This window comes from Rutidosis leptorrhynchoides, chromosome 5 (assembly GCF_046630445.1).
Source record: "Rutidosis leptorrhynchoides isolate AG116_Rl617_1_P2 chromosome 5, CSIRO_AGI_Rlap_v1, whole genome shotgun sequence".
In the NCBI taxonomy this organism is placed as follows: domain Eukaryota; kingdom Viridiplantae; phylum Streptophyta; class Magnoliopsida; order Asterales; family Asteraceae; genus Rutidosis; species Rutidosis leptorrhynchoides.
Window position 1 is genome coordinate 377,115,490 of NC_092337.1, and position 15,316 is coordinate 377,130,805.

At 33.7% G+C, this 15,316-nt stretch overlaps 1 protein-coding gene across 1 annotated transcript; it reads right to left on the reverse strand.

The window, feature by feature from the left end:
- Positions 1-4,262: 4,262 nt before the first annotated feature.
- Positions 4,263-14,345, reverse strand: LOC139846815 (xanthohumol 4-O-methyltransferase-like). The gene is made up of 2 exons (XM_071836349.1): positions 13,584-14,345; positions 4,263-4,562 (listed from the first exon to the last, which is right to left on the reverse strand). The coding sequence occupies exons 1-2, from the start codon at positions 14,343-14,345 to the stop codon at positions 4,263-4,265; spliced, it is 1,062 nt and encodes a 353-aa protein (XP_071692450.1).
- Between the last annotated feature and the right edge of the window lie 971 nt (positions 14,346-15,316).

Sequence of the window (15,316 nt, forward strand, 5' to 3'; positions counted from 1 at the left end):
ATCTTGTTATTGTCGATTACCAGGTGTTCACCATATGAATGATTTTTATCTCTATGTATGGGATGTGTATTGAAATATGAAATCTTGTGGTCTATTGTTACGATTTGATATATATAGGTTAAACCTATAACTCACCAACATTTTTGTTGACGTTTTAAGCATGTTTATTCTCAGGTGATTATTAAGAGCTTCCGCTGTTGCATACTTAAATAAGGACAAGATTTGGAGTCCATGCTTGTATGATATTGTGTAAAAACTGCATTCAAGAAACTTATTTTGTTGTAACATATTTGTATTGTAAACCATTATGTAATGGTCGTGTATAAACAGGATATTTTAGATTATCATTATTTGATAATCTACGTAAAGCTTTTTAAACCTTTTTTGATGAAATAAAGGTTATGGTTTGTTTAAAAATGAATGCAGTCTTTGAAAAACGTCTCATATAGAGGTCAAAACCTCGCAACGAAATCAATTAATATGGAACGTTTTTAATCAATAAGAACGGGACATTTCAACGTAAACCCCACAACTTGAATCACTTATTCACACATGTGTACTATGAAATATTTGGGTCTTACAACATCTTCCGTACGGAGCGTTTCTCAATCGTTTATTTACTAATATTAGTTTGGTTGATGGTCTTGTGGGACGACATCTGATTACTACATTACCTATTTACATGTCCTTCGTTGATGAAACTTCGGCAGCATCGTGCTTAGATTCTCAAAAATCGTTCACTAGGCCGGATGCTCGTAGTCATGCTCGTCGTTATAAGTGTTTCATTAATAGGTTTTCCAACTAGTTCGGATGCTTGTCGTTTTAGTGTGATTTAATTTTCTGAAACTCTGTATGATCTCCATTTAATTTTCAGTAACTTTGTATGATATTCAATCAAAGTTCGTAGTTGAAATGTACTTTAATTTTAGTACTTTGTTAGAAATAGAAAAAAAACTGCGATTTTTCATTCAATTAATTTAAAAACAACGACATTATTAAACTAAAACACAATAAAATATTAAAAACAAAGACAAGTTTCTTAATCGAAATCCGTATAATAACGGCCATCAGTATTGTATAAAGGCCAAACGGGTTCATCTTTTTCATATTCGGCATTTTCATCGATGTAACGCCAACCCAAAGTCTCTTCATCTTCGAAAACCAGATAAAGAAAAATGTGATTCAAACGCCAATTTACAGTTTCTTTTATATTGTACTATTGTTCGTCGATACATATATATGTAGCGAAAAATTCCGGATCAAGGTCATCTTCTTGTTCGAAAGGAACATTTTCTTTCAAAAAGGCTAAAAGGTCCTATAAACCAAAGTCCAAATGTCAATTTCTTCGAATGAAACTTTCGAACCACGTGCATAATCGTAAAATTTCGTTTCATCACATAATTCACTTACTTAATACCCGTCGAATGAAACAATGATTTGCGGAAGGGTAACATTGTTGAGTTTAGTCTAATAATGAAGTTTAAGTAGAAAATTTTTTTAGATTTGAGTTGACGAGTCTACTAATGCCGCTGAAATAGGTAAAATGTTCAGATGAAAAAGTTGTCTGAGAAGACCTTTCGGGACGACATGTCGTCCAGGAAGAAAAATGTGCGAATATTATTATTTTTGGCGCCAAAAATAATAAATAAAAAAAATAAAAAATGATATTTTTCCCGGACGACTTTTAGGGACGACAGGTCGTCAAGGAAAAAAACGTGCGAAAATTTTTCCTTTTTGGAGCCAACTTTTTTCAGATAATTAAAAAATTAAATTGATTATTTTTTCGGGAAGACAAGGTGTCGTCCACAAAAATATGGTCAACAATTCAGGAAAAGCTAGAAAGCTAGACAGAAAAACAAATTTTTTTGTCGTATACCGCCTTTTCCCAGAAGACATTGGCCGTCTGGAAAGGTGTCGTGCCGAATAAACGATTTTCTTATAGTGAAATAAAGGATGATACAATGATATTGTCCAAGACGTTTGCTATCCGAAAGTTTTTGTCGTTGATGATTATGTAACTATTTCTTAGCCGTCTTATGTTTCAAAGAGTTGAGTAAACGATGCTAATTGTTATGTATACGAATTTTTTTGAAAGGTTGTTAACATGGACTTTTCCCGCGAGTTTTGTTAAACATGTTAATTTTAAAACTATTCATATACAGAGCTGATAGTTACAAAAGAATGTGAATAAATATAAAACAATTTTAACAATGTAAATCTTAAAAAAAAAAAATACTATCTTCTAACATTAAATAACATAAAGTAAAAGTTGTTACTACGGTACTACCACTTGATAACATAGTCAAATACTACGTATATGTGAACGCTAGTATATCTCAAAAAACTAAAAGCGGAGAGCTTTCATTAGAAAAATATACACCCTTTCATTTTGAAATGAAAATGACTTATACTAAATAGAAAAAATTACGTCGTTGTTACCTGTAGTTTGTTCACATTTGTATCATAACACCTAAATTTTTTTTGCGTAGTTGATACCTCTGTTTTGCTTAACTATCGTGTTTGGCACCCTAACCTAACTGTCGTCAAAGATCACTGGTTAACTCTTCACATTATACAGTCATAAAAGCACAATGACTATTAATGTAATACAGTAAAAATTTAGGGACTATCCTTAAATCAAGTATCTCTTCTTATCCCAAAGTTTTAAATGCATGAAAGAGAAATCTAGTTGAGAAAACCCTAAAAGCCTAATCTTCCCCTATCCATTCCACTTGTATCCTTCGTCTACTGCCGACTCCATCGCTACTAACCGGAATTTCATTACCATAACAAAAATCAAAAGCGCATCTTTTTATCTATTAATTTATAACTCGTGAAATTGAATGTAAAAAAAGTCAAAGAAGTAATTAATCATCTTTTTTGTATTTTCATCATAATATAATCACATATAACTATATAATTGGACATGGATTACTTCTGACAATTAGACAAGCAGATTAGGATCAATGATCGAGTATTTTTATACTACATATACGTTGTTTTTTAGATGCTAATATATATGACCAATTATCGGTACCGGCCATATGTATATGCACATGCCTGAAAAACACATGTGTGACAAAATTGAATAGCTCTTGGGTTGAAATCTTCAGCAAATTCATGTTTTTTACTGTATGAAACTCATTTTTTATCAACACCATCATTTACCTCCGCTCGCTCGTAATAATAAATTTGAAGGTACGATGTTTGTTCAATTAAACGTTATGTAGAAAACCACAAATAGCAGATTCAATTGATCCCGCTAATGGCAACAAAATAACATGGAGCTTAGTAGAAACGTATCCGATTCGAACTATCACTGCTTTAACTAAATGTGGAAATTCGAAATAAAGAGGAGTTCGATTGTTTATTTTAATTTTTCTAAAAAGGAGTTTGATTGTTTTATTGGTTCACAAGAAGGTTTAGGAAGGGAAGATATACTCACACACCAACAATTGATCCATACACATAAACTTACTATTATACCCTTAATTTATAATTATGAAGGTTCAACTCTCCAGATAAACTTAGAGATATAACTGAAAATTTTGCGCTAAAAAGTGTGTATGGATCAATTCTTGGTGTGTGGGTATCACCTCCCGGAAGGAAGAAGTTTGAACTGAGTGGATGAAACTGGAATAATGTGAGGATAGTCCCAAAACTTTTAATGTATTACACTAGTAGTTCTTGTACTTTTATGACTTTATAATGTAAGTAGTTAACCATTAAACTTTGACGTCAGTTAGGTTGTGGTGACAACCACGATAGTTAAGCAAAACTGAGGTATCAACTACATACACAAAAAAAAGGGTTTAGGTGTTATGATGCAAATGTGAACAAACCATAGGTACCAACGGCGTATTTTTTCTATTAAATACATACATTTTCCCCAATATTCGAATTTGTTATCTCAACGTGTGAATTCATATCAAATTATTATCTCAGTATAGATTTTTTTTTACCTAAGACATTAATTAAAAATATTTTATACTAAAAGTGCTTCACGATTGAAAATAATTCAAAATTATCAATATTAATCAGTTTCTAACAAATAGAAAGTTAGAGCTGATATCATATCATTCATCATACAATCAAAGTACAAGGGTTCAAGCCGCAACAGTTACATATGTAGAAAAATAAATAAAGGCACATGAAGCACTTGAAAAGTAATTAACTATAATCTTCAACATTTTACTAAGTACTAGGTCAATAAACTTTAAATTGATTTATGTTTATGGTAAACTTTTGTATACCTTAGGGAATCATTTTAGAAATGCCTCAATAATGGACTGAAATGCAGGAATCTTGATAATATTGTAGCGGAAAAATCCTCCTTGTGCAAGTAGTTTCTTCCATTGGCTTTCACTTCGTTCTCTTCCACTAGAAAAATGTGAAAACATCGCTAGATCAAAAGTAGCGCGTATGTCATTGAAGTAATCGTGTTCATCAAGATTTTGAACGGCCTCCACAATAACGAGTTTTCCATTTTCTATAGATAAGGCTTTCCGACAATTTTTAATTATCTTAACACAATCATCATCACCCCAGTCGTGCAAAATCCACTGTTATGCCAATAAGGGTAAATAACCTATTAGTGATACGTGAAGATAACTATGTTGAGTTGAGATGTCTCATCCCACATTGGGTATGAGACTAAATATTATGATACTTATAATAGTTTGGGTTCTTCATCGCCTTGAGTTAACTTTTGGGGTTAAATTGGTTCAAGTCTGTTATTTTCGCAAATTAAGTGTAATAGCGCAATTATCTAGTGTAGCTTTATCATGGTTTAAAATTACATAAACATTATGTTGGGAAAAATAGAAATAATAATCTGATGAGTCAAAAGTGTTTTGCAGATTTTAGAGTCTGAAGGTTTAGAGTCTGAAGTTGCAGACTCTTGAATTGCTGGAGTAAACGTTGTTTTGAAGATTTGATTTTATCTCCAGAATTTACTTCCTAGTTATTAGCAAATTTGATTTGTTTTTAGTTTATCTTTTCCATATTTATAGCTAAGTAGTTTTGGAAACCAAATCTCCAGATTTGGTTTTTGATCTGTATAAATAGGGACGTGTGCTTTTCATTCGATGTATCTTTTGGCACGATCAATATTATAAAACATATATTTCATATCGTGTTCTCTCAATTCTTGTTCTTATAATTCTTATTCATTGTTCAATTGAGAGTCTGGTATTCATAGATCAAATACTGTGAACTAATAATTGGTATCAGAGCGGGAAAGGTGTAAATCCTATCTCGGTGATCTTTAAAACGATCCATATTTTTCTTATCAGTACTATTACTACTCCAGATATGGCTGTAATTGAAAGGGATGGTGGTTCTAGCAAATTTGCGGAAGATTTGAAAGCTGTTGAGAAGATGGATAAGGACTCTACTTGCAATAAAGCTTCTGCCTATAAGGTACAAAACTTTGTGAATTATCTTGATAATGAAAAAGTGAGAATGTTTCAGTACTTGTTGCTTGACTTTAAGTGGTGTTTAGAAGATATTGATAGGTTAAGAACACAAATTTTTGATCTTAAAAATGTCATCAAAGACAAAGATGCTGAAATTAAAGACTTAAAAAAATGTGAGGTTGAACTTGACACCTATAAAATGGCATGCACAGAAGAAACTAAAAGATTAAATACTGAATTAGGAAGATCGATGAATAGGTCAAAACACTATGAATCAATTTGTAAATCTTGGTGTGTATCTTCCAAAACGAATTCTGATGCTATTACCAAACAAATTCCAAATGATGTCAAAGCTATACTAGGTGAAAACTACATATTAAATAATAATGTGGAAGTTGATCCTAGTGTATTCAAACCTGACATTTTACCAAACACTTTTGTAAAATTTGATGGTGACAAAAAGATTTTAACTAATGCTTTTGTAAGATCTTTAGATCCTGTTGAACCTTCTGAGACTATAATACTTGAAAGCAGAAATCCACTAGAGTCTGAACTTTTGAAACCTTCAGACTCTAATAGTTTAGTCTCTCAAAATAATAGTGTATGTTCTGACCTAGAGTCTGACACCCAAGAGTCAAGTTGCAAGAGCAATTCTGAATCATCATCTGTCACTTACACTTGTCCAGATCTAAAAAGGTCAACTAAAAGAAGGTGAAAGTCAAAACAAGTTAAGACTATTCAAAAACTCAAAAAGAAAATTTCAAAACTCAATGAAAAAATCAAGAGTTAAGAAAAACCTTCAGTTAAAAGAACATCTTGTTTTCCTGAGAAAATTAAGAAGGTATGGAAACCTAAAGCTTGTGAAAATAAAGGTGTTTTGAAAACAGTAAAGGAAAAGTTGATTTGGATTGGAAACAAAGCTTTTGTCTGGAGAGTGAAGAGCACTCCAACTGAACCCACTGAAAAGTGGGTTCTCCTTAAAAACTAACCATTTTCTTTTGTTTTGTGTCTTGTGTAACAGGGTAACATGTGGTATTTGGATAGTGGTTGCTCAAGACACATGACTGGATGCAAAGAGCATCTTGTAGGGTTTGTTGAAGAAAAAGGTCCTTCTATAAGATATGGTGATAATTCAGTTGCAAAGACTATTGGTTATGATACTGTTATAGCTGGAAGTGTTTCATTCAAGAAAGTTGCTTTAGTTGAAGGGTTGAAGCATAATCTGCTAAGTGTGAGTCAGATTGCTGATGAAGATTGTGAGATCACAATAAGAAAGAAAGCTGGTATTATTTATGATCCTAAAGGAAGGCCAACACTTGTAGCCTGGAGAGTTCAAAATGTGTATATGCTGGATCTAGATTCTGTTGATGCTGGAATTGAAACATGTCTGTATTCTCAGACTGTTCCTGAACTTAATTAGCTTTGGCACAAAAGGCTATCTCATCTCAGTTTCAAAAACATTAATGAGCTTTCCAAAAAGAAGCTTGTAAGAGGTTTGCCTCAACAATCTTTCAAGAAAGATAAACCTTGTTCTACTTGTATTTTGGGTAAACAAACCAAGACAAAATTTCCCTCAAAAATCCTAGCTACTATTAGTGATCCACTTCATATGCTACACATGGATTTGTTTGGTCCAATGAACACTAGTAGTCTGGGTGGGAAACGATATACTCTGGTAATTGTTGATGAGTATTCTAAGTTTACTTGGGTTATTTTCTTAGCTGCAAAAAGTGATGCTCCTGAAGAAATCATAAATTTGATCAAGAGAGAGCAGGTTCAAAAAGGTGTTCTTGTTAAACAATTGAGAAGTGATCATGGCACTGAGTTCAAAAATGTTACTCTAATTGACTTTTGTGAAGAGTCTGGGATTGGTCAAAATTTCTCTGCTGTTAGAACTCCACAACAAAATGGAGTTGCTGAAAGAAGAAATAGAACACTTATTGAAGCAGCCAGAACTATGCTATGCCAATCAAATGTTGTACTCAGATTCTGGGCAGAAGCTGTTAATACAGCATGTTATACTCAAAATAGGTCATTGTTTGTGAAGAAACATGGCAAAACTCCCTATGAGTTATACCATAAAAAGGTGCCTACTATTCATTACTTCCATGTATTTGGGTGTAAGTGCTATATTTTAAATCAAAGAGATCAGCTTGAAAAGATGAGGCCAAAATCTGATGAAGGTGTGTTCATGGGATATTCTTCTGTATCTAAAGCTTATAGAGTATATAATCAGAGGAGAATGAAGATAGAAGGGTCCATTAATGTTTCTTTTGATGAAAGTTCTATAGAAATGGATAAGACATCCAGCACTGAGCAATCTGCACTTGGTGAATTATCAAATTTAATTTCTGGAAACAGTGTTCAGACTCTGGATTCAGAGTCTGAGTCAGATGAACATAATTTTTCTGGATTGAAAAATGATTCTGCAGATAATTCTCATACAGAAGAAGTTCCACAAGAAGATGAGTCTGTTGTTATTCAAGAGGGTGATCAGTCATCAAATACCACCTTGGATCCTGCTGTTCCTACTAGAAAATCATCTAGAAATATAGTTCCTCCAAAGCATCTTGAGGATTATGTTGTGAATTCTACTGGTTTGCCTAAACCTATCTCTTATTCTCAGACACCTGTGTCTGACTTTGCTATTGCAAACTATTGCTTCTTTTCTTGTTTTCTTTCACTGATTGAGCCTAAAGATGTATTTGAAGCATTGGCTGACAATGATTGGGTTGAGGCAATGACTGAAGAGTTAACAGAATTTGAAAGGAATGATGTATGGGAGTTGGTTCCAAAACCTGATGATAAAACTGCAATTGGCACTAAATGGGTTTACAGAAATAAGGTTAATAAAGATGGTATTGTGATTAGAAATAAATCAAGGTTAGTGGCTCAAGGGTATAGACAAGAAGAAGGAATAGATTATGATGAGACTTTTACTCCTGTTGCTAGAATTGAAGCTATTAGACTATTTCTGGCATATGCTGCACACAAAGATTTTAAAGTGTTTCAAATGGATGTGAAGATTGCTTTTCTGAATGGTAAATTGCAAGAAGAGGTGTATGTAAAACAACCTCCTGGTTTTGTAAGTAAGAAATTTCCTAAGCATGTTTACAGATTGAAGAAAGCATTGTATGGTCTGAAGCAAGCTCCCAGAGCCTGGTATGATACCTTGTCAACATTTCTTATAGAAAAGAATTTTTCCAGAGGAGCCATTGACAAGACTTTATTTATCAAAAAGGACAAAGGTGATGTGTTACTTGTTCAAATTTATGTTGATGACATTATTTTTGGGTCTACTAATCCACACTTAAGAAAATGGTTTTCTGACATTATGTCTGAAGAGTATAGAATGAGCAATTTATGTACTTTAAACTATTTTCTTGGGTTGCAAATTAAACAGAGTTCTGAAGGCATTTTTATTAACCAAAGTAGCTACATTTCTGACATGTTAACTAAATTTGGTTTTAAAAATTGTTCTACTTTAAGAACTCCAATGAGTGTTTCTGAAAAGCTTGATAAAGATGAATCTGGAAAACTCACTTGTCAATCAACCTATAGAGGTATGATTGGATCTTTGCTATACTTAACTGCCAGTAGACCTGATATAATGTTTGCTACATGTCTTTATGCACGTTACCAATCAGATCCTAGGGAGTCTCATTATAAAGCTGTGAAAAGAATTTTTAGGTACTTAAAAGGTACCCCTAACCTGGGTCTTTGGTACTCCAAAGACTCGGGGTTTGATCTAATTGGTTACACAGATGCAGACTATGCAGGTTGCAAATTAGACAGAAAGAGCACTTCTGGTGGATGTCAATTGCTAGGTGGAAAATTGGTCAGCTGAACTAGTAAAAAGTAGAATTTTGTGGCCACGTCCACAGCAGAAGCTGAATATGTTGCTGCAGGAAGTTGTTGTGCTCAATTACTATGGATGCAACATCAACTTTTGGATTTTGAGTTAACATTGACCAAAACTCCAATAATGTGTGACAATGAAAGTACAATTACTATTACTGAGAATCCAGTGTTTCACTCCAGAACCAAGCATATTGAAATCGGACATCATTTTATAAGGGATTGTGTTGAAAAGGGCAAAGTGTTTTTAAAGCATATTGGCACTAAGGATCAATTGGCAGATATTTTCACTAAAGCACTTCCTGAGGAAAGGCATTTCTATCTTCTTGGACAACTTGGAATGTTAAATCCATCTATTGAAATGTTGTCCAGTGATGATATTTCTTGAGTCTGAATTATTTTCTTAGAGTCTGGGTGACGTAATATTGTTCAGAGTCTGAGAAAGTTTACTCAAGTGTATTTTTGTGTATAAATTTGTTTCCTTCTTTAGTCAAATAAAGTTTTTTTTAAAATTTCATTTTTAGGTTAAATTTTTTTTTTCTTTATTCTATTTCCTAAAATAAAAGGGTCAAATTTGGTATTAATGAAGGGAGTTAATGGTAACTTTTTGAAAATTTTTGTTAGGAGTATTAATTTGATAATGATTCTGTCAATCTTTTTGATAACTTTTTGCTATAATGCATTGGATCAATCTTGGCCGTGCAAACCAACCTGCAGATTCTGAGCAATTGAAGTCTGAGTTGTTACCCCAGAATTGAATTGAATTGAATTGATTGTACAAATTGCCATTCTCGAATATCTTTTCCGCCCTACACCGACACCGGGTTTAGTTAGCTCGGTAATTTTACTCGACGTGTGGTTGTTTCGAAACAGGGAACAATTTTGAATACACAAGCTTGTAACCCGCGGATGAACCGCACACTAGAGCCTTATTGGGGCTAAAACCAATAACGAGAGCCTTTTTGGTGTCATTGGAATTAACGGTATACTCCACCCCATGATGTTACACATACAGAGCAGGCTGAAGACATGAATGAGGAAATCCTACCTCATTCTAACCCATCTTCTCCCGCTGCTACTGAACAAAATCTTCATTTAACCAACCTTATGAACTTACCAGTTCATATTGAGAATACCACCATACTTAAAACCCTAGATGTTACAGCACTTGTGAATTCACCTCAAAAATTCACTAGGCAAGGTGCTTCTAGTACTACTTCATCACCTCTGATAGAGGTTGGTAAAGGCAGTGCTTTGACCTAACCTAAACCTGATAGGATAGTAAACTTGGATACCCTCATTACAGTCACTGAAGAAACCCACTCAGTTGACTTATTTGAAGAAGTTCCAATCCTGGACTCAAATAACCAAATCCAAAAACCAGCTGCAATGACCAAGCCAACTGTTACCCCAGACTTAAGTCTGTCACTACCCATCCAAAATGTTCCATCCTTACACATTCTTGCACAAGCTGCCAATGTTACACTCATGTCACAGGGTGTGATACAGTCCTCAAATCCTTCTATGTTCAAAGATCGCCCTACTTTTCAACAGGAAGGTTGTGAGGACATACCAACTCTATCCTTATCTTCTGGCACTACTTCTCAGACTGAGGCACCAGTCACCATGGTTGGCCTACATCAGGCTTTGACCAAGTTGACTAAGGAGTTTTGATGACAAGCTCTCTGGTGTGCAGTCTAAGATTAATAATCTTAACTTTAATAATAATTTTGTTTCCAAAGATGAGCTGTTGGAGGTAAGGAGGTTGGTTGGGGATATGCAGGGGTTGACTAGTATAGGTGGTTCAGGGTCTGTAAATTAATCACAGGTTGGCTGAGCTGGAGAGAAGGATGATTGGTGTTGATGAACTGAGACAATGTTTTACTAGGCTTGCTTCTGATATTTGTTCCCTCAAGAATCAACAGACTGAAATTTGGAAGGTCATATCTTCTCTGCCTTTAGATGATGTCAAAAAGGGGGAGAAAAGAAAGAGGTCAGATGATGCAGGTACAAGTACTGCAGATGCAGGTTTTGCAAGTGTTGAGGGGGAGAAATCAAAGAGAGCTCAAATTGAGGGGGAGCATCAGGTTGAGGGGGAGAATATAATTGATAGAGGTGTTGGTGATACTCAAATGGTTGGTGGTGTTGTTGATATTCAGGGAAGTTCTAGTGCTGTTGTGGTTGCTGCTATGCAAGAAGATTAAGAGTTAAATTGAATCAAATTGTTCGATTGGGTTTTTGTGAGTGGAAAGGCATAGCTGTGTGTATCCAGAAGTATACAGATGATCAAGTTATTGTGCAAGAAGTGTTGAAGAGAGGTTATATGCTGGTACATTTGGTATTTGAAGAAGGGTTTATAAGTTTTAAGGATTATGAGGTATTTTGTGGAATGTTTATGAAGGAGAGAAGAGCTAAGGGACATGTTGAAAGGTATGTTGTTCTTGAACATTTAGAGTTTGTTGATGATAAGTATGTTGAGTATTTGGATGCTTTGATGATCAAGACAAATGGAAATCAAAGGATGTTAATTATGTGTGATCAGTTTGAAGGGGCTAGCATTGATATGTTGATCAGTTTACTGTCCAGATGTAAAACACAGCAGACAACTCCTTTCAGGGTGCAGTTGTTAAAACACTTGCATAGCAAGCTGAGCATGTTGAAGAAAATTTCTCATATGAAGGGCAAGTGCAAGCTAATTGAAAGGGAGTATGCAAAGATGTTTGTTTAGGAGTACAGGTTGTTTTTACATCATCAGATAGGGGGAGATTGTTGGGAAAAATAGAAATAATAATCTGATGAGTCAAAAGTGTTTTGCAGATTTTAGAGTCTGAAGGTTTAGAGTCTGAAGTTGCAGACTCTAGAATTGCTGGAGTAAACATTTGAAGATTTCTTGAAGCAAAAGCCATAGAATATTCTGGAGATATGCTTGTTATTTAAGAAGATTTGTTTTGAAGATTTGATTTTATCTCCATAATTTACTTCCTAGTTATTAGCAAATTTGGTTTGTTTTTAGTTCATCTTTTCCATATTTATAGCTAAGTAGTTTTGGAAACCAAATCTCCAGATTTGGTTTTTGATCTGTATAAATAGGGACGTGTGCTTTTCATTCGATGTATCTTTTGGCACAATCAATATTATAAAACATATATTTCATATCGTGTTCTCTCAATTCTTGTTCTTATAATTCTTATTCATTGTTCAATTGAGAGTCAGGTGTTCATAGATCAAATACTGTGAACTAATACATTATGACGGTGTGATGGTGGTCGGGTCAAGGTGTGAGATTGTTAAGGTTGTAATCAAGGTGCTATATCATTTTATTTAATGTTTTATGTTCGAGAAATTAGATTGGTGGCTTCGGGATTATTCAAAGGACGACTTGATGGGATGATTTTCACAATCGTGGTACACCGTTGATTTAGTGGTTACAGGGTTTAAGTCGTGTATATGAGTTGCGGTCTTACGGTAGTAGTTTCTTTCTCCTTTAACATTTAGACATTTAACGATTTCATCACTTGGCTAGATTTCTCCGTTTGACCTAACGTTTTAGAGAGTTTTGTCTTGGTTATTTTATTTGGTGCAGCCGTGATTGATTTTTTCTTGTTTAATTACATTCTTTTTGTCAGCTGATTGCTCTTAAGTGGTACCTGTGATGTTGATTTGAATGTCGGATTGAGTCTTAAATTGTTAGATTATAACCATATTTAATGTAGTTTTCGAGGTTAATGTATTGTAATCTAATCGGGTTCTAAGGTTCATTAAGACTGAGGTGTTGATGATGACAACATATTTGTTTAAGTTATCATTTAGGTTTATTTAATTATGCTTCTAGTTTTGAATTTATTTATTAAATTATTGTCCTTCAAACATAAAAGTAGAAAATTACAGAAATATTATTAAGGCATTAGTACTCTAAAGTAATACTTATTCTGTCTCGAAATTTTTGTTAGGTCCAAACTGGTTTGAAAAATGTCAATTTTACTTTTGAATAATGCGGAGTAGTCAACAAAGATAAAATTTGTCTAAATTTATTTTAAAAGAAAAATAACTAAGAGTAATAAATTATGGTAAATTGTGAATTATAATTATATGGCGTACTTCTTTTTTTCCTTGAAATTGAACAATTATTTTGTAACATACTACTCCAATATACAACATCTACCATGTCTTTAAATTTTTGGGAAAAAAAAAAGTTAAACAATAGACTAATATACTACTTGACTTGTAATCTAGCCACTTGTAAGTTGTGATCAAAAGTTACTTAAAAAATCAGTAGTTGTGACTTGTGAACAAGAAAAATAAAGTTACCTTCATGAAGATTGTTTCAGCACAAGGAATGGCTTTAAACATATCTCCAGCAATATGTATTACCCCATTGTATACCGGTGCAGTAGAAATAACATGTTTTAAGTCAAAGTTGACCCCTTTAAGATGAGGATATGCCTTCACTATCTCTGATACTAATATACCATTACCACCTCCAACATCCACTATGCAACCTTTTAGGCCAACAAATTCATTTTTGTAACTCGACAAGATCGCTTTAGTAGTGATCCTAGCAGTACACGCCATGCCTTCGTTGAAAACCTTATTAAATTCCGAGTTAAGCTGACAAAAATCAAAAAGCTCTGCTCCATGGACCCTCATAAAGCTTGTGCCGCCTTCTTTAATTGAATGACTCATTACATAAGCAGGTGTCATTATAATTGGGTTCGTCCGCAACATAACCAATGGCGCTAATGTCACATCTGTGCCACATAATAGCCACGTAGAACAGTGGTTTAGAGAGTAAAGATTTTCTTTTTCTCCATTTTTTTCATCAAAAATATTTCTGCGGACTAAGAACTTCATGAGGCGTTCGAGCCCATCAACGTTAATGGATGGAGAGTTGATACCATTAATAATTTCAGACAATGTGGTAGGGGACCCATGATGGTTTATGATGTCAGCAATACGAAGCTCAACACAACATCGTAATGCCATAGCATCAAGCGCACCAAATATGTACTGCAATATTTGTGCTTGGCCTCTCAACATTGCTTCACTATCACCTCCATTTTGGTAGTTCATGATTGTATATTAAAAGCGTCGAAGGAAGACATACGTATATATATCTAACAACAAAATGTCAACCTTATTTTTTAACTTTAAAATAAGGATATAAATGAAGTGACCCTATTTATATCTATTCTATTCTATCTATTTATAATAATGGACTACTAAGGACAATAAAAAAAATTATGGATTATTAACTTGAGACGGAGATAGTATAAAAACGGTTTAATTAAAATTATCATGTTATCGTAGTGATGTCATGATGAGGTCAATAATAACCGAAATATTGTCATAGTAATGTCAAGCTGACGTCAAAAATTTTCTAAAAGAAGATATTACAATGTTTTGAAAAAAAAACTAATAATATTATTACCTCGTCCCGTAGCGCTCAGAATTCTTAACTCATTAATTGTCAATACGTACAATTGTAAAGCATATTTGTTTTAAAATATTTGTTTAAAAATAATTAATTAAACACAATAATCCTGATTTGGTCAAGTAGAGATGTAAGAAGCATGAAATCGATACGACATAGTCTGCCAATTCCGTATTCATATGCCAAAAAGGTAGATCAACTTATAATCAAGTGCCAATATTTGGCCAAACCTAAGAAGCAATATTACACTCAAAAAAATATGAGGAAAGTCTTCGATATGCGACGAACATGATAAACATACCAGGTTATCTAGGGGTGTTTATTAAATGGTTCAATCCAAAAAACCAACCGATCCAAATAATTTTGGATGAAGTGAGTTCGGCTAATCTGTTTATGATTCGGATTTTCGGTGGCACCCAAATTAAAAATTGATTTATGAATTGGTTTTGGGTTCAAAAATGCCAAAACGGTTATAATCCGAAAAACCAAATTTATAGAATAGTTATGCTTCATTATTCTTCTATGAATCACCAACTAGTTACTAGCTACAATATACAGGTTATCAATTACATGATAGGCACTGACAGAGTATTTAAGGGGCTGGGGTGGG